A 19,612-nucleotide genomic window follows, 5' to 3' on the forward strand; every position below is an offset into this window, starting at 1 on the left:
CCCTGTGCGTGTTTGTGTGTGTAGGAGCTGAACAGGACGTGCAGGGCCATGCTGTCGGTGTCCTCACCCTGTGTGTGTTTGTGTGTGTAGGAGCTGAACAGGACGTGCAGGGCCATGATGTCAGTGTCCTCACCCTGTGTGTGTTTGTGTGTGTAGGAGCTGAACAGGACGTGCAGGGCCATGCTGTCTGTGTCCTCACCCTGTGTGTGTTTGTGTGTGTAGGAGCTGAACAGGACGTGCAGGGCCATGATGTCGGTGTCCTCACCCTGTGTGTGTTTGTGTGTGTAGGAGCTGAACAGGACGTGCAGGGCCATACTGTCGGTGTCCTCACCCTGTGTGTGTTTGTGTGTGTAGGAGCTGAACAGGACGTGCAGGGCCATGCTGTCGGTGTCCTCACCCTGTGTGTGTAGGAGCTGAACAGGACGTGCAGGGCCATGCTGTCGGTGTCCTCAACCTGTGTGTGTTTGTGTGTGTAGGAGCTGAACAGGACGTGCAGGGCCATGCTGTCTGTGTCCTCACCCTGTGTGTGTTTGTGTGTGTAGGAGCTGAACAGGACGTGCAGGGCCATGCTGTCTGTGTCCTCACCCTGTGTGTGTTTGTGTGTGTAGGAGCTGAACAGGACGTGCAGGGCCATGCTGTCTGTGTCCTCACCCTGTGTGTGTTTGTGTGTGTAGGAGCTGAACAGGACGTGCAGGGCCATGCTGTCTGTGTCCTCACCCTGTGTGTGTTTGTGTGTGTAGGAGCTGAACAGGACGTGCAGGGCCATGCTGTCTGTGTCCTCACCCTGTGTGTGTTTGTGTGTGTAGGAGCTGAACAGGACGTGCAGGGCCATGCTGTCTGTGTCCTCACCCTGTGTGTGTTTGTGTGTGTAGGAGCTGAACAGGACGTGCAGGGCCATGCTGTCGGTGTCCTCACCCCTGTGTGTTTGTGTGTGTAGGAGCTGAACAGGACGTGCAGGGCCATGCTGTCTGTGTCCTCACCCTGTGTGTGTTTGTGTGTGTAGGAGCTGAACAGGACGTGCAGGGCCATGCTGTCGGTGTCCTCACCCTGTGTGTGTTTGTGTGTGTAGGAGCTGAACAGGACGTGCAGGGCCATGCTGTCGGTGTCCTCACCCTGTGTGTGTTTGTGTGTGTAGGAGCTGAACAGGACGTGCAGGGCCATGCTGTCGGTGTCCTCACCCTGTGTGTGTTTGTGTGTGTAGGAGCTGAACAGGACGTGCAGGGCCATGCTGTCTGTGTCCTCACCCTGTGTGTGTTTGTGTGTGTAGGAGCTGAACAGGACGTGCAGGGCCATGCTGTCTGTGTCCTCACCCTGTGTGTGTTTGTGTGTGTAGGAGCTGAACAGGACGTGCAGGGCCATGCAGCAGCGGGTGGTGGAGCTGATCTCCCGGGTCTCCAACGAGGAGGTGACAGAGGAGCTGCTGCACGTCAACGACGACCTCAACAACATCTTCCTACGATACGAGAGGTAACACACACACACACACACAATTAGGCTTACTTGACTTCATAGGCTTACAGCTACACAAAGTCCACTGGTGAACAAGGATATCTGCTGTGACATGATGTTGCATGTGGAGCACATTTTTTCAGCAGGCCCTACAAGAACACAGTTAATCATCTTGGGCCCCGGGGGACATGTCTGAAGCATACACTTCTATTGAAGATTCCATGGTCTCAAAAAGTCAAAGCGTTCCTTTCATGTTGTTTTATAGATGACAGAAATGTAAATGTATGATTGATGCCAATGCCCACGTGTTCTTTACATGGAACTCCGAGGACTTGTGGTGTGTTGCAGGTATGAGAGGTACCGGTCGGGTAGAGCGGCTCAGAATAACGGGGTGAGTTATCTCACTGATCTATACAGTGCCTTGCGAAAGTATTCGGCCCCCTTGAACTTTGCGACCTTTTGCCACATTTCAGGCTTCAAACATAAAGATATAAAACTGTATTTTTTTGTGAAGAATCAACAACAAGTGGGACACAATCATGAAGTGGAACGACATTTATTGATATTTCAAACGTTTTTAACAAATCAAAAACTGAAAAATTGGGCGTGCAAAATTATTCAGCCCCTTTACTTTCAGTGCAGCAAACTCTCTCTAGAAGTTCAGTGAGGATCTCTGAATGATCCAATGTTGACCTAAATGACTAATGATGATAAATACAATCCACCTGTGTGTAATCTGTCTCCGTATAAATGCACCTGCACTGTGATAGTCTCAGAAGTCCGTTAAAAGCGAACAGGAGAGCATCATGAAGAACAAGGAACACACCAGGCAGGTCCGTGTTTGTTGTGAAGAAGTTTAAAGCCGGATTTGGATACAAAAAGATTTCCCAGGGCCATGCTGCTTTAAACTGTGTGTGTTTGTGTGTGTAGGAGCTGAACAGGACGTCCCAAGAGCACTGTGCAAGCGATAATATTGAAATGGAAGGAGTATCAGACCACTGCAAATCTACCAAGACCTGGCCGTCCCTCTAAACTTTCAGCTTTACAAGGAGAAGACTGATCAGAGATGCAGCCAAGAGGCCCATGATCACTCTGGATGAACTGAACAGAGATCTACAGCTGAGGTGGGAGACTCTGTCCATAGGACAACAATCAGTTGTATATTGCACAAATCTGGCCTTTATGGAAGAGTGGCAAGAAGAAAGCCATTTCTTAAAGATATCCATCAAAAAGTGTGTGTTTAAAGTTTGCCACAAGCCACCTGGGAGACACACCAAACATGTGGAAGAAGGTGCTCTGGTCAGATGAAACCAAAATTGAACTTTTTGGCAACAATGCAAAACGTTATGTTTGGCGTAAAAGCAACACAGCTCATCACCCTGAACACACCATCCCCACTGTCAAACATGGTGGTGGCAGCATCATGGTTTGGGCCTGCTTTTCTTCAGCAGCCATGCTGTCTGTGTCCTCACCCCTGTAGTGCTGACAGGGAAGATGGTTAAAATTGATGGGAAGATGGATGGAGCCAAATACAGGACCATTCTGGAAGAAAACCTGATGGAGTCTGCAAAAGACCTGAGACTGGGACGGAGATTTGTCTTCCAACAAGACAATGATCCAAAACATAAAGAAAAATCTACAATGGAATGGTTAAAAAATAAACATATCCAGGTGTTAGAATGGCCAAGTCAAAGTCCAGACCTGAATCCAATCGAGAATCTGTGGAAAGAACTGAAAACTGCTGTTCACAAATGCCCTACTCCATCCAACCTCACTGAGCTCGAGCTACACTTTTGCAAGGAGCAATGGTCTCAAAACAATTTCAGTTCTTTATGATGCAGAAAAACTGATGAGACATGCCCCGTGTTCTTTACATGGAACTACAGGCTGTGTGTCGCAGGTATGAAAAGGTGGCGGCTCACAAAGTATTATCTCACTGATCTATACAGGGGCTGAATAATTTTGCACCTTTTGCCACAATTTTTCAGTTTTTGATTTTTTGTTCAAAAAAGTTTGAAATATCGACATTTATTGGATATTTCAAACTTTTTAACAAATCAAAAACTGTCGTCCACTTCATGATTTGATTTGTCCAACTTGTTGTTGATTCTTCACAAAAAAATACAGTTTTATATCTTTATGTTTGAAGCCTGAAATGTGGCAAAAGGTCGCAAAGTTCAAGGGGGCCGAATACTTTCGCAAGGCACTGTACATCTATGAACAACTCAACAGGAGTGGATATTAATGTTACCATCTGTCAGTTTGTTGTGATCACCATAGCACTCTACTCACGCATGCTTACTTTACGCTGACACTCCAACACACACACACACACACATCACACACACTCACAGACATCACACGTACACACAGGCACACTGTTGCCGCACACACACACACACACACACACACACACACTTCCACATCACATACACTGCTGCTACTGTTTATTATCCTGTAGTCTAGTCACTTTACACCTACCGATATGTACATATCTATCTCAATTACCTCGTACCCCTGCCTATCAGATTGGTACTGGTAGCCCATGTATGTAGCCAATAGCCAAGCTACCACTCATTGTGTATTTATTCCTCGTGCTACAGTTTTGGTATATGAATATTTTTTTTGTTATATTATACTAAGAATTTGTTATTGTATTCTGTGTTGTTTGGAAGGTAAGTAAGCATTTCACTGTTAGTCTCCAACTGTTATTTACGAAGCATGTGACAAATTACATTTGATTTGATTGTGTAATTTGTTTCAGTCCATTCTCAATGTATTTTCTGAAATGCGATATGATTTAGATTTGTCAATGTTTGTGGTTAATTTGCTGCATGTGTACAGCAGTTTTATGTCTTTGTGTGTTTCTCTGTTTCTCTGTGTCGTGGTCAGCTAATGGAGGCAAGTATGGCAGCACTCCATTCTATCCCAGCTCTGTCTTGAGATGAATAGAGTCAATGAGGAGAATGTTGAAACATGTCTTACTACTGTAATGTATGGACCTCCTTATTGGACCATATGACATGTTCACATGGAACCTTTTATATAGTGGTGTTGTTCCAGAGAACTAGAATATTCTCTCCCTCTCTCTCATAAAGCCCTCTGATGTCCGTAGTCTAACGTAGAGGACAGTGATGTGTTGGACTAGTAGACATCTCCATTACCTCCATCCTCCTACCTCTGTTAATTTTCTCTACAAGAGCCACCGCTGTGTGTGTTGACTGTGTTCTGTTGTCTCCCTCCAGATGCTGAGTGAAGCCACAGAGGACAACCTGATAGACCTAACGCCAGGCTCGCCCGCTGTGGTCAGCCTCCGAGCCACCTCCACACCCCCGTCCAGCATCCCCCCTGTGACCGCCCCTAGGGCTGGGGCTACAGCCTCCCCTGCCCGGACCCTGATCCAAGACCCTACCTCTGGTCCCTCAACTCTGTCCACTCAGCTTGCCGGCCTGGGTAAGGATGGGGAATGGTTCACTAGGAACGCAAATGATACTCTGTGTACTATATACAAATGATACTCTGTGTACTATATACAAATTATACTCTGTGTACTATATACAAATGATACTCTGTGTACTATATACAAATTATACTCTGTGTACTATATACAAATTATACTCTGTGTACTATATACAAATGCACCAGATGCTAGGTACGCTATACTGTAATGATGCATAGCCCATACATGCAGCCACACACACACACACACACACACACACACACACACACACACACACACACACATATATACACACACACACACACACACACACACACACACACACACACACACACACACACACAAGGGCAGTGGAGTGTAAGAAGGTTTCTAATCAGAGCTCTAATGGGAAATAAGCCCTGCTCTATACGTCTCTGTAAATGACTTGCCTGTTAGCCTAAATGATGTTGCTGCACTCCGTGGCACTATGCTCTGGCTGAGGCCTGAGACAGAGAAAGGGGGAGAATATGCTCCTTTGCTCTACAGCGCTTGCGTCTCAAATGGCACCCTATTGCCTCTATAGTGCACTACTTTTGACCAGAACCCAGGATGATGACAGGTGAAGGATGATGACTGTCATTGATTTTAGAGGACTGGCGCAGGATGATGACTGTCATTGATTCTAGAGGACTGGCGCGGGATGATGACTGTCATTGATTCTAGAGGACTGGCGCGGGATGATGACTGTCATTGATTCTAGAGGACTGGCGCGGGATGATGACTGTCATTGATTCTAGAGGATGGCGCAGGATGACCGTCATTGATTCTAGAGGACTGGCGCGGGATGATGACTCATTGATTCTAGAGGACTGGTGCGGGATGATGACTGTCATTGATTCTAGAGGACTGGCGCGGGATGATGACTGTCATTGATTCTAGAGGACTGGTGCAGGATGATGACTGTCATTGATTCTAGAGGACTGGTGCAAGATGATGACTGTCATTGATACTAGAGGACTGGTGCAGGATGATGACGGTCATTATGGACATTTAGATCTCATCTATTTATTTTTCTCTCTTCCCCACACCCCCCTTTACACCCTCTCTCAACTCTTCCTTTCTTTTCTCTCGTCTGCCTCTCTCTCTCTGTGCGTCTCTGCCTCTCTCTCTGCCCTTCCTCCTCCCCTTCCTTCTCTCTCTCTGCCCTCCCTCCTCACCTTCCTTCTCTCTCTCTCTCTCAGATGTGGGTGGGGTTAGTGTCAGTGGTACCCTGTCCTCTCTGTCGGGCCACAACCCTGGAGATGACTTTGACATGTTTGCTCAGACCAGGACCAGCTCTCTGGCAGATCAACGCAAAAAGTATGGCTTCCTCAAACTTAGCTCTCCCCTTGGCTTCTAGAACCCCTTCCAAACTTCTAGAACCCTGTTACTATGGATTTGCAGCTTTGATCCTGTCGGACTCGGACTGCTGTGTGTGCAGGCTTTTGGTCACAGTCCCGCAATGGCACACCTGATTTATAAAATCTATTTATCATAGTCTTCTAGTTAGACTAACATCAATGTAATCTGGTATGTTAGAACTGGGCTGGAACAAAAGCCTGCAATATGCTGTCCCCCAGGACCAGAGTTGTGAATGTGGTGTTGTCCATTCCTGTTCTAAAGCCACTCTCAGCCTTCCAGAACCATCTCCATGCCACATAGTGGGACGACCTCTAACGTGTTCTCTCTGTGTGTGTGTGTGTGTGTTGTCAGTGTGAAGTACGAGGACCCTCGAGCCCTGGGTGGGCTTGCCTCAGCTCTGGACGTCAGACAACAGAACGCCACTGGAGGGGTGAGTGCACCAAGGCATGCTGGAGGATGTAGTTTAGATTCACATCCCACCACAATGAAGTGTAGAGTGTGGTTGACGTGCTGTTAAAATGGCTGATAAGGTTAATCTCTCAGCTCATTGTCTCCTCTCTCTGCATGTGATGGCCTGTAGTGTGATGTTAGTTGACCTCTGCTCTCTGTACCACTAATGGCACCCTATTCCCTATATAGTGCCCTGGTCAAAAGGTAGTGAACTATATAGGGAATAGGTTGCCCTTTGGGACACAGGCCTCTGACTTTCCAGGAGTAATACCAGATGAATACAGTAGTAGACCATGGCTAGCCAGCTCTGTATGGTGAACTACACTGTTGGAGTAACAAGCACATACTACCACATGGCTTGTAGTCTAGTATAACTAGGTATTCTAAAGAGCTACATGTAATACTCTCTCTAGACATTTTAAACTATAAACTCTCATTACTTGGTCATTCTGTCATTCCTCAGTAGTGTTTGGTGTTGTTTTTTTCCTCTTGTCTTGGTCATTGCTCTCTGTAAGACAGTATTTTGTCACGTTATGGGTGTCAAAGGTCATAGGAAACCATGCTATTGAATTCCACTTTTTGCATGTCACCTTTTCTCCTTCAAATTGTCAAAACTCTTGTATTTATTTTTTTCATTCCACTTCTTGTACCACAGTCAGTCAGTACTAACAAAGCACTTTGTAATCAGGTTCTACACCTGTAAGGCCAGACATAAAGTATTATGAAATCTAAACTCCCTCTCACACACACACCGATTACACAAACCGATTACACACACCCTTCACCCTCCAGTGCCAGTTGAGATTGCCTCAGATGGAATGTATCTGCCAGTCTGGGGCTTAGTGATCAGCTGAGGGTTCAAAGTTCAAACTATCCTTATTTTCTTCCCCCTTTCCCCATGCACATTGCCCCATCACCTTTTAATTGGAATGATTCTGGTATTTTCCTCTCGTTTGTTCCCCCCCATCCTTTCCTCTCCCTATATTTTCTTCAGTCTATGTTGTTGCATTGCATTTGATTTCTCTGTTTCCTCTCTGTGCTCTGTTGCTCTGGTCTGGGGCTTCCTCTATCTTGTGTAAGGTGTTGTTCTGTTGTTGATTCAGCTGAGGGTCATAGGGGATGATAACCCAGAGTTGGAGCTGCCCATAGACAGCTGGCTTATTACCCAAGGAATGGTGAGGACTCCATCCTCAGTGTCCTCCCCCTATGTCCAATCACGCCATCATCCATATCCCCCTACACCGCTGGCACCCTCATCACCATCCCCCCCATCCATCCCCCTGACAATCCATATCCCAGCACTGCTAAACCAGCTAGCGCCAACAGTAGAATGGAGACACGTCAGAAAAAGCCAGACGACTCCTCCAATTGTACAATACCCACACAATGATGAATAAATAAGCTGTTAGAATCTTAATTTGTCCTTGTGTGCTCTGAAAGGAATCTAAACTCCTAGGACCTCTGAGCTGGTGAATCTGAGTTATGCATATTCTGAATACAAACACACACCTACCTACTGTTACAAATGTGGACTCCCTTCACTCTGTCCCTCCTACTGTTGGTCCTGGTCCTCTCATCCTCCCTTCATGGATGACGTGAAAGGTCTGCTTGGTCCCCAGGGCCAGGTGTGGGTTTTCATCAGTCACAAACAGTTAATGTCTAACAGTCACACACTAAACCCAGGAGAGGTACAGATACTTTACTGCTGCACAACAGGTGTTATGTTGCCATGGCTGTTGACATTATAGAAATATAATCACTGGAACGGGAATCCCCATTCAAGTCAGTCGGTCTAGAATGGATAGACCGGTGGCCATTTTAAAAGGGATTCTATTTCTATGGTTGACATCAGATTTGTTGTCAACAGTATCATTATTGCTGATTTTACCTGGTTCAAACGTCTGTGTAGCGATAAGTATCATCATCTCTGTCAGATGCATTGTCAAGCTAACGGTCTATAGATACATTTTTATTGAACTACACTGAACAAAAATAGAAACGCAACATGCAACAATTGCAAAGATGTTACTGAGTTACAGTTCATATGAGGAAATTAGTCCACTTAAATAAATAAATTAGGCCCTAATCCATGGATTTCACATGACTGGGAATACAGATATGCATCTGTTGGTCACAGATACCTTTTTTAGAAATGGGCCTCAGGATCTCTTCACAGTATTTCTGTGCATTCAAATTACCATCGATAAAATGCAATTGTGTTCGTTGTCTGTAGCTTATGCCTGCCCGTACAATAACCCCACCGCCACCATGGGGCACTCTGTTCGCAACGTTGACATCAGCAAACCACTCGTCCACACAACGCCATACACGTGGTCTGCGATTGTGAGGCCGGTTGGACGTACTGCCAAATTCTCTAGTAAGACATTAAGGTGGCTTATGGTAAAGAAATTAACATAAAATTCTCTGGCAAAAGTTCTGGTGGACATTCCTGCAGTCAAGCATGCCACTTGCACGATCCCTCAACTTGAGACATCTGTGGCATTGTGTTGTATGACAAAACTGCACATTTTAGAGTGGCCTTTTATTGTTCCCAGCACAAGGTGCACCTGTGTAATGATCATGCCGTGTAATCAGCTTGGGACCAACATATGGGACAAACAATTTACATGTTGTGTTTATATTTTTGTTCAGTGGAGATAATATACTATACATATTTAAAGACAACTAGCATAGAAGTCCTGTTTTAACACTAGTGCATTAACCCATTTAACATATTACACCTATTAGCTACAATACTGTTGATGATCTGACGCATTGGTTGCTGTTGTGATTGGTATAAAACTCTTCAATATTGTACCATACTTTTATTTATTTTAATTATGGTCCTTCTATGTCAACCCTGTTGACCATGGTGTGTCGACAGCTGCTTGTCGAACATCTTGTTCTGAAATCATGGGCATTATTATGGACTTGGTCCCCCCTTTGCTGCTATAACAGCCTTGACTCTTCTGGGAAGGCTTTCCACTAGATTTTGGAACATTGCTGCAGGGATTTGTTTCCATTCAGCCACGAACATTAGTGAGATCAGGCACTGATGTCATGCGATTAGGCCTGGCTCTGTCGGCATTTCAATTCATCCCAAATGTGTTCAATGGGGTTTAAGTCAAGGCTCTGTGCAGGCCAGTCAAGTTCTTCTACACCGATCTCGACAAACCATTTCTGTATGGACCCTTCTTTGTGCACGGGGCTGTTTTTGCTCCTAGACGTTTCCACTTCACAATATCGACACTTACAGTTGACCCGGCGTAGCTCTATCAGGGAAGAAATTTGACAAACTGACTTGTTGGAAAGGTGGCATCCTATGACGGTGCCACGTTGAGTCACTCAGCTCTTCAGTGAGTTCATTCTACTGCCAATGTTTGTCTGGAGATTGCATGGCTGTGAGCTTGATTTTATACACCTGTCAGCAATGGGTATGGCTGAAATAGCAGAATCCACTAATTTGAAGGGATGTACACATACTTTTGTATGTCAACTTTGTTGACCATGCTATGTCAACCCTGTTGGCAAAGTTGACTTTGCGTAATGTTCAACAACCGGAATCTGTGAATAAGGCTTAAAAACAATACATTGTGAAGTTGCTGGAAAGGAGTTTAGCTAGCTAGACAGCCAAATCCATATGATCTAACTTTCATATCATTATGCAGATCACGTGACTCTGTGGGGAATTCCCTTACAGTAACTCACCCTCTGTTTTACCTTTGAGTGAGTTTTCTATCTACCGCTAGTGACCTAGTGTATGGAGCATCCTACACAACAGTACCTGTTGATGTTTTCCTTGATTCTTTGTTTCAACATCTCTCGTCAAAGTCCCAAAAGAGCTAATAGAATCTTTAAGAGCACGATACGTTTATGTCCTTCTTATATCGGTACACAACAGTGGAATTTGATCTGTTAGATAATCTAGATTCTAAAGACTAGATTGTCGACATGACATCAGTGAATGCAGATGCCTGGCAGCTTGAACATGATCTCTTCTCCATCATAGTGTTCTGCTCTCAACACCACTAGTTTGTGTACTTCTGTGTAACTTCTCAGTATCTCCGTCTCTTGGATCTTTGTGATCGGCAACTAAAAGGAGATTGAAAGAGATCGGCTAGGATTCAGTTACATCGTAATACGGATGTTTTAATGAATGGTTCAGGTTAGGATCTGGGGAAGGTAAACTGATCCTAGATCTGTGCATATGGGTATACTTTCACCCAGAACCATTAAACCAGGAGTGTAAGCTGATCCTAGACCTGTGCATATATGCAAATGTTAGGGCAGCCTTCATGACCATTGACCCCTCTCCTATCAGTCCCGATTGCTGGTACTGTACCCTGAGTCACTCCGACCTCCACATGACACACAAACCATGGCATCCACCCTCTCACCTTCTCCTTTCCATTCTCACTATCACTGCATGATGTCATGCAGCCAGCGTTGCTCATGCTCTGTGTGTGCTTGTGTCATTATGACATTAGTCCTCATTCCCAGTCTTCGGTGGTCCCTGTGATTTGCTGGTTGTCCTTCCAATAAATTATTGACTCATGTGAATTGGCTGATCTGCTAATTGACTAATGACCTGGACTAATTAACAGTGTTACATAACTGTAGCTATCAAATCAGCTGGTAGTTTCATGCCTACTCATTAGAACTAACGAGGACAAAATAAATACCTTGGAAGTGGTCTGGGACAAGAGTTTTCCCAGAATCCTGACCATGTGATTTGACCCAGGTAAATCTCTGGGCCCTGGTTATTGCCTATGAACTGGTAATAGCCTATGAACTGGTAATAGCCTATGAACTGGTTACTGCCTATGAACTGGTTACTGCCTATGAACTGGTTACTGCCTATGAACTGGTTACTGCCTATGAACTGGTTACTGCCTATGAACTGGTTACTGCCTATGAACTGGTAATAGCCTATGAACTGGTTACTGCCTATGAACTGGTAATAGCCTATGAACTGGTAATAGCCTATGAACTGGTAATAGCCTATGAACTGGTAATAGCCTATGAACTGGTTACTGCCTATGAACTGGTAATAGCCTATGAACTGGTTACTGCCTATGAACTGGTAATAGCCTATGAACTGGTAATAGCCTATGAACTGGTTACTGCCTATGAACTGGTTAATGCCTATGAACTGGTTACTGCCTATGAACTGGTTACTGCCTATGAACTGGTTACTGCCTATGAACTGGTTACTGCCTATGAACTGGTAATAGCCTATGAACTGGTAATAACCTATGAACTGGTAATAGCCTATGAACTGGTAATAGCCTATGAACTGGTAATAGCCTATGAACTGGTAATAGCCTATGAACTGGTAATAGCCTATGAACTGGTAATAGCCTATGAACTGGTTACTGCCTATGAACTGGTTACTGCCTATGAACTGGTAATAGCCTATGAACTGGTTACTGCCTATGAACTGGTAATAGCCTATGAACTGGTAATAGCCTATGAACTGGTTACTGCCTATGAACTGGTAATAACCTATGAACTGGTAATAGCCTATGAACTGGTAATAGCCTATGAACTGGTTACTGCCTATGAACTGGTAATAGCCTATGAACTGGTTACTGCCTATGAACTGGTAATAGCCTATGAACTGGTAATAGCCTATGAACTGGTTACTGCCTATGAACTGGTAATAGCCTATGCCCAGGGACCCAATTCTTCTTATTTATTTTTTCCTGGTCAGGTTATGTAGTCAGCTAGAAATCCTGTCCCTATGCATAATAAATCAATGAGTTGAACATGAAAGAGGAACCTGCACACACAGACTGTCTGAGGACTACTGCCATGGTGTTCTCTTCCTCTGATCTTGGTTTTGGTTTGATGGCTTTGTTTTTGTTATTTGCCATTTTCCTCTCAGAGCCTCCGGTGAATCTTTTCTTGTTGTTTTTCTTTTGTTTTTGTCATTTCTTTGTTCTGTTGTCGGGTCGGTGTGGCGGTGGGTTTATTATTGTGTGGCTTTGTGCCGTCCGCTGGGTTTGTCCATGGCTTTGCTCCATAGATCCCCGTATCGCAGTCCTCTGTCATGGATGACATAGAGGAGTGGCTCTGTGCTGATGTGGTGAGCTTCTTTACCTTGATTTCTCTCGCTCTCTTCTCTCTCTCCTCTCTTTTCTCTCTCGTTTCTTTTTCTTTAGTCACATTTCTATCCATCTCACGTAACCAGGTAGATCACATGTAGTGTTCTAAACTTTAGTTGACCATCTTCCATCCATTCATTATCTGACTAATGGTTTTCCACCAATGATGAGTGATATAACTGTGACCTATCTCTCACATGCTACCATAATGCAAATCTAGAGAATCTATTGGAGTGAAGAATAAAACCTGCCTGTCTAAAGATGACATTGGTATTGTATCATATCACACCAGGTGATGCTACAGTGGTTCTCCCTGATGAATGTGAAAGGTACTCACAGGTCCTTAAAGGGATATAGCAGAGTAAACAGGTTCTGAAAAGTTGGATGGACGAGTGGATGGGTCTATTGAAGTATGGTGGAAGCATGGGTCCGTCACAGTGGTGGAAAGTACATGTTATTGAAGTACCTCAATGTCAGTACAAAAGCACTGCGTGAGAGTGACCTCCCTGAGTTGTGAATGGTGTCGTGTAGAGGTCAGGGAGGTAAGTAGCTTAGTCAACTTGTACGTAGGGTTGTAACATGTCCGTAACTTTCCCAAAATCCCCTGGTTTTCAAGAAATCCTTGTTGGAAGATTCCTGGAATCAAGAGGGAATAAGCAGGAAATCTGTGAATTCTACTCCGAGATTTAAGGAGAACCAGGTGGATTTTGGGAAAGAATTTTGCAACCCATACTTATTCAATACCGAAGGGAAGACTAATGTTTCGACTTTGACGCCTAACAATGTCCATTTACTGTAAGGCATCTTGGTGAGTTAATGGTTGTGTGCTCCTCCTGGCAGACTTGCCCACAAATGTTATGGATTCACTGATTTCCATTTCTTCTCCTCTGAATAGAAAGGCGATGGTTTAGATGGTGAGGAAGGGGTGACGAGTGAAGGTATGGATGGATTCAGGGCACTAACACTTGATACTGTGCATGTCTCATGTAGAAGCTCTCATTAAATGTGGCATAGATTCAGTTTCCTAATTTGTGTCAAAATTCTCTGATCAGCTCTTTAGTACTTGATATATTAGGCTGCGTTTACACAGGCAGCCTAATTCTGATCTTTTGCCACTTAATTGGTCTTTTGACGAATCCAATCAGATCAGAATCCGGCTGTCTGTTTAAACGCAGCCTTTGTGCTGTTATTCTCAATCCTGCTCCTGGAGAGCCACAGTACTGCAGGCTTTTGTCTCAGCTTAGTACCATCACACCTGATTCAACCAATCTACTGATCTTCAACACATTGATTGGCTGAATCAGGTGTTTCACTGCTGATATGTGGGGCAAAAACATGCAGTACTGTGCCTCTCCAGAAGGTGCAGCAATGAGGATCACTACGCAAAAAGTCAACAACTGACTAACCATTTGTATATGTCCTGCTGTTAACAGGGGTTTTCTCTCCTCTTCCTCTAGAGTTTGATAAGTTTCTGGAGGATCGAGCGAAGGTGGTCGATTCCTTACCATCGCTCCCTGGTGATGAGCCTGGTCCCCCTCTCAGCGCCCCCAGCGGCACCCGCAAGAAGGCTGAACGGACGGAGGATGCCCTCTTTGCCTTGTAGACTCTCCCCCAGGAAACCTCTCTCTCTGAGGCATCTGCAGTACCTAGGTATCCCCTATCCGCCACTCCTGCCAAGCAGCAGTGTAGCTACTGAACTGAACACCAATCCTCCTCCTGCAGAGGACCATGCTGCTGTCTGCCTGCCCAGCCGCGTTGCATCATGTATTACTATTGAGGTTTTGATCCGTCTGTCAGTGTGGGATGTGTCTGTCGTCTTGTATCTCATCTGCAGCTAGCTACCCTAAGGAGGATATAACCTAACATTGTGAGGATGAGGATAACATGACAAAACCTCGTCTTTATGTTCCTCTGAAGGTGTGAAGGTTAACCGAAAAAATCCTTCTGAAAAAGCAGACCGAGGCATATAGTCTATACAAACAGAGGACAGTGTTATTTTAATAAATGTAGCTTATGAATAATTTATGCATTTATTCTTTTAACGGTTTGTACTGTACTATGTACTAGCGCTGCACTCTGTAGTTGTCTCTTTTTTATTATTTACTCATGTTCCTTTTTAGGTTTCCTTAACCCTTTCATTACCCATTCTACAGTTGTGAAATGTTGGTACAGGGAAAGGCAATGCATGAGGAAAGACTACTGTTTGACAGACTCCATGCTAGTGTTACTCAATTATGGCACAATAGTTCTGCAGGGCCAAATAGCAAACATTACTTACCTGTATCTGCCTGTCTCCATATTTCAAAAGGGAGAAGGAAAAAAAAAATATAGCTGCAAGCAGCCATGTCAAGGTTCAAGCCCTATGGCACCACAGCAAACATCTGTCACACAGCTTTTATATTTGCTTTCCTCTTTGAAAAGCTGTTGTCAACTTCCCTCCATGTTATCTGTGTGGTGTGTACATACTGTAGGGAAGGAAAGGGTCCAAAATAGTCTTTTCAATCAGAACCTAAGTAACACCCACCAAATATTTCTGATCGATATTATACAGGGGGTACCGGTACCATACATTGACTCGTTACCGTTACCCCCTGTATATAGCCTCGTTATTGTTCCTTTATTGTTGCTCTTTTATTTTTTTACTTTAGTTCATTTAGTAAATATTTTTCTTAACTCTCTTATTTTTCATAAAACTGCATTGTTGGTTAAGGGCTTGTAAATAAGCGTTTCACAGTAAGGTCTACACCTGTTGTATTCTGCGCATGTGACAAATGGAATGTGATTAATACTACCACGACAACAGCCGTATGAGTTGCAGCATTGACGTTCCGCTCTGGGACTACCTGTACACTATGTAAGTGTAGCGATTTTGAGTTCTTCCAAAGACTTTTTAATGACAAACTCATTTAGTAATTGTTTATCAGAGGAGGTTGGTGGCACCTTAATTGGGAAGGGCGGGAACGTGGTAATGGCTGGAGCGGAATCAGTGGAAAGGTATCAACAACATCAAACGCATGGTTTCCATGTGTTTAATGCCCTTCCATTCGCTCCGTTCCAGCCCCTTTCCAGCCCCTCAGCAGCCTCCACTGGTGTCTTCTGATATTGGGCTATTCTTCAATGTTTTCCTTCCCCTTCTACCATGAGACCAATTTAATGAACTTCATGCACTTTTGGACCCTTGACCGTTTCGGTATGTTTGTCCTTGTGTTCATAAGATGGGAACTGTTTTTATAGGACATGACATTTTCTTCGACTAATTTGCATATGATTTTATATCTTTCTGAAATTTCAGCCCTTTTCTGCTCTACAAAGCAGACTTTACAGACAGTCGGAAATAGAAAAACGGACTCTTTTTCCTGATATGGAAATTAAAGGAATAGTGCAGGTGAAATATGGCACTGAAAATCGAATCAAATTGTAAATGTATGATGGCGTATTGGTAGCATACTTCACAGAAAATAGTTATTGCAAACATGCATGTACGTATGTTTACATAAATATGTGTATATACATCAGAAATATGTGAGTATTACCTGCAGTACATGTTTAAAAGTCCAACTGAATTATTAGCTTTTGTGTAGGTCGCTAAGTCGAAAGGCTAACTCATTAATGTATTGTTTGGTCTCCTGGTTGTATATGTACAGTAATGTCATGCAGGAAAATGAATTCCTCCCAGATCCTTTCTACTTTGGGGAAGCTCCCCTGCTCTCCTCTCTTTACAAATACATGTGTGGAACAGAAATAGGTTCGGATGTGCTTCGGGAGGATGACCAAAAACGTTATTTTTACCGTGTTTTATGTGTTTTTACTGTGGTCTAAATTGTCTGGTAAAGCTTCCTGTCTTTTATTTTTGAGGATTACAGTGGGTGGTAGCTGTGGGCTGTGACTCTGCTAGTGGGACTGCCCCTTTTAACCTGTTAACATTCTATTTTACTTTGCTTACCTACAGTAGGTAATGGAGTTAGATGAGGGCATAACATTCTCTTCCTGTTGTCAGGAAAACATGGGCTACAGACCTTTGAGGCAAAAGAGGTTCGTTCTTCATTTCAACTCTTTTGCCAGTACTTTTCAAAGTTAATGCTTATAAAGCTTCTACAATTAACACCAAATGAATAACTACAAAACGCCATGACGTTTCACTTCAATAGGAACTATGTGTTTACTTACAAGTATCCTTATATACTTATCAAAGTTGTGTATTATACTGTAAATGAGATACTCAAATAAGTAAAAAAAGACCTTACTGTATTTTATTTAAAAACATCTGCTTCCAGATCAAACATTATTTGTAACAATCATTTATAAATGTTAGAGGGTGATATTACAAACAAGTACATTATTTGTATGATTTGTCTTGGGCATTAATGTTTGAATGTGTTTTAGAATACTGTAACAGAATAAACTGTTATTAATGCGCTTTAACTCTGTTTCATTCTTGTCCTAGTTGGTCTTCTGTTGCTTTAATTCCACCTCTTATGAAATAGTAGCATACATTTTACAATCAACAGTTGCTGTTCCTCTTAAGGCTGGACAAAGCATAGAGATGTTTGAACTAAGATTCTTTGTTACTGAACAAATATAACATGTCACTTTAAACAGTTGATTTCTATGTGTGTCACTTTTTATTTTTTATAACCAGAAAGCATTATGTATATGCTTACTCTTTTACGCTGTCCTCCGATCAGATGGTTGTGTGAACCTGTTGGTTTGCTATGGATCATGTGAACCTGTTGGGTTGCTATGGATCATGTGAACCTGTTGGGTTGCTATGGATCATGTGAACCTGTTGGTTTGCTATGGATCATGTGAATCTGTTGGTTTGCTATGGATCATGTGAATCTGTTGGGTTGCTATGGATCATGTGAACCTGTTGGGTTGCTATGGAACATGTGAACCTGTTGGGTTGCTATGGAACATGTGGACCTGTTGGGTTGCTATGGAACATGTGGACCTGTTGGGTTGTTATGGAACATGTGGACCTGTTGGGTTGCTATGGAACATGTGGACCTGTTGGGTTGCTATGGAACATGTGGACCTGTTGGGTTGCTATGGAACATGTGGACCTGTTGGGTTGCTATGGAACATGTGGACCTGTTGGGTTGCTATGGAACATGTGGACCTGTTGGGTTGCTATGGAACATGTGGACCTGTTGGGTTGCTATGGAACATGTGAATCTGTTGGTTTGCTATGGATCATGTGAACCTGTTGGGTTGCTATGGAACATGTGGACCTGTTGGGTTGCTATGGAACATGTGGACCTGTTGGGTTGCAACAGGAATGAGCCATTGGACATTATCTCTTCACTACCTGCAAACTGGTTGAAATATGTAATTTCAACAGCAAAACTAGTTAAATGTTTTTTCAACCAGTTTTGCTCACTGAGTATGGACATGGGGGAGCTGGAAATTGTGTTCTCCGGTGTTCTGTTGAGGAACAGCTGTTTTTCCTGAGTAGGAAATGTTCCGGTCTAGACTAAATGGTCAGGAGAACTCTTGTCCGTCCTGTATGATGATGTGGGTGTTCTATGGCTGTGCTGTTCTGCAATTCATTACTTTGGTTTCAGCTTTCTATTGTGTGACCTGATTATGCACATATTAACCAATAAAACACTCGCAACGTGTGACCTCTACCAACACTTTGTTTATGGTTATTTTCTTGTGTGTATTACATTTGTCCTTGCGATGGCGTTGGTATATGAAATATGATAGTGAACACACATGGTAAATTCAGGCAAAGACAAGCTCATAGTTCAACCTGGCGTAGTGGCCCACTGAGTGATGCAACAGACTCACTTCTTGCACCATGTTATTCATAGCACTGCATGTTTCCCCTGCCCTGAATCTTTCCCCTTATACAGTGGTGCAAAAAAGTATTTAGTCAGCCACCAATTGTGCAAGTTCTCCAACTTAAAAAGATGAGAGGCCTGTAATTTTCATTATAGGTACACTTCAACTATGACGACAAAATGAGAAGAAAAAAATCCAGAAAATCACATTGTAGGATTTTTAATGAATTTATTTGCAAATTATGGTGGAAAATAAGTATTTGGTCAATAACAAAAGTTTCTCAATACTTTGTTATATACCCTTTGTTGGCAATGACAGAGGTCAAACGTTTTCTGTAAGTCTTCACAAGGTTTTCACACACTGTTGCTGGTATTTTGACCCATTCCTCCATGCAGATCTCCTCTAGAGCAGTGATGTTTTGGGGCTGTTGCTGGGCAACACGGATTTTCAACTCCCTCCAAAGATTTTCTATGGGGTTGAGATCTGGAGACTGGCTAGGCCACTCCAGGACCTTGAAATGCTTCTTACGAAGCCACTCCTTCGTTGCCCGGGCGGTGTGTTTGGGATCATTGTCATGCTGAAAGACCCAGCCACGTTTCATCTTCAATGCCCTTGCTGATGGAAGGAGGTTTTCACTCAAAATCTCACGATACATGGCCCCATTCATTCTTTCCTTTACACGGATTAGTAGTCCTGGTCCCTTTGCAGAAAAACAGCCCAAAAGCATGATGTTTCCACCCCCAAGCTTCACAGTAGGTATGGTGTTCTTTGGATGCAACTCGGCATTCTTTGTCCTCCAAACACAACGAGTTGAGTTTTTACCAAAAAGTTATATTGTGGTTTCATCTGACCACATGACATTCTCCCATTCTTCTTCTGGATCATCCAAATGCTCTCTAGCAAACTTCTGGTGTCCTTTGACAGCTCTTTTTGGTGTCCTTTGACAGCTCTTTGTTCTTGGCCATAGTGGAGTTTGGAG

General features: G+C 43.6%; 1 protein-coding gene across 4 annotated transcripts in view; it reads left to right on the forward strand.

The window, feature by feature from the left end:
• The window catches only part of LOC112226329 (TOM1-like protein 2), a 51,921-nt gene extending 34,653 nt beyond the window's left edge, over window positions 1–17,268 (forward strand). For 3 of the 4 annotated variants that reach the window (XM_042317742.1, XM_042317743.1, XM_042317741.1), the window contains exons 8-16: window positions 1,334–1,467; window positions 1,798–1,840; window positions 4,695–4,902; window positions 6,130–6,247; window positions 6,641–6,719; window positions 7,843–7,914; window positions 12,768–12,827; window positions 13,742–13,784; window positions 14,304–17,268. In XM_042317742.1, coding sequence (XP_042173676.1) covers window positions 1,334–1,467; window positions 1,798–1,840; window positions 4,695–4,902; window positions 6,130–6,247; window positions 6,641–6,719; window positions 7,843–7,914; window positions 12,768–12,827; window positions 13,742–13,784; window positions 14,304–14,449 — 903 coding nt within the window. In that variant the 3' untranslated portion in view covers window positions 14,450–17,268. The remainder of the gene's footprint in view (window positions 1–1,333; window positions 1,468–1,797; window positions 1,841–4,694; window positions 4,903–6,129; window positions 6,248–6,640; window positions 6,720–7,842; window positions 7,915–12,767; window positions 12,828–13,741; window positions 13,785–14,303) is intronic. The other variant, XM_042317744.1, reaches the window with a different exon arrangement.
• Window positions 17,269–19,612: the final 2,344 nt, after the last annotated feature.

Source organism: Oncorhynchus tshawytscha, unplaced genomic scaffold (genome assembly GCF_018296145.1).
Source record: "Oncorhynchus tshawytscha isolate Ot180627B unplaced genomic scaffold, Otsh_v2.0 Un_contig_7015_pilon_pilon, whole genome shotgun sequence".
Classification (NCBI taxonomy): Eukaryota; Metazoa; Chordata; class Actinopteri; order Salmoniformes; family Salmonidae; genus Oncorhynchus; species Oncorhynchus tshawytscha.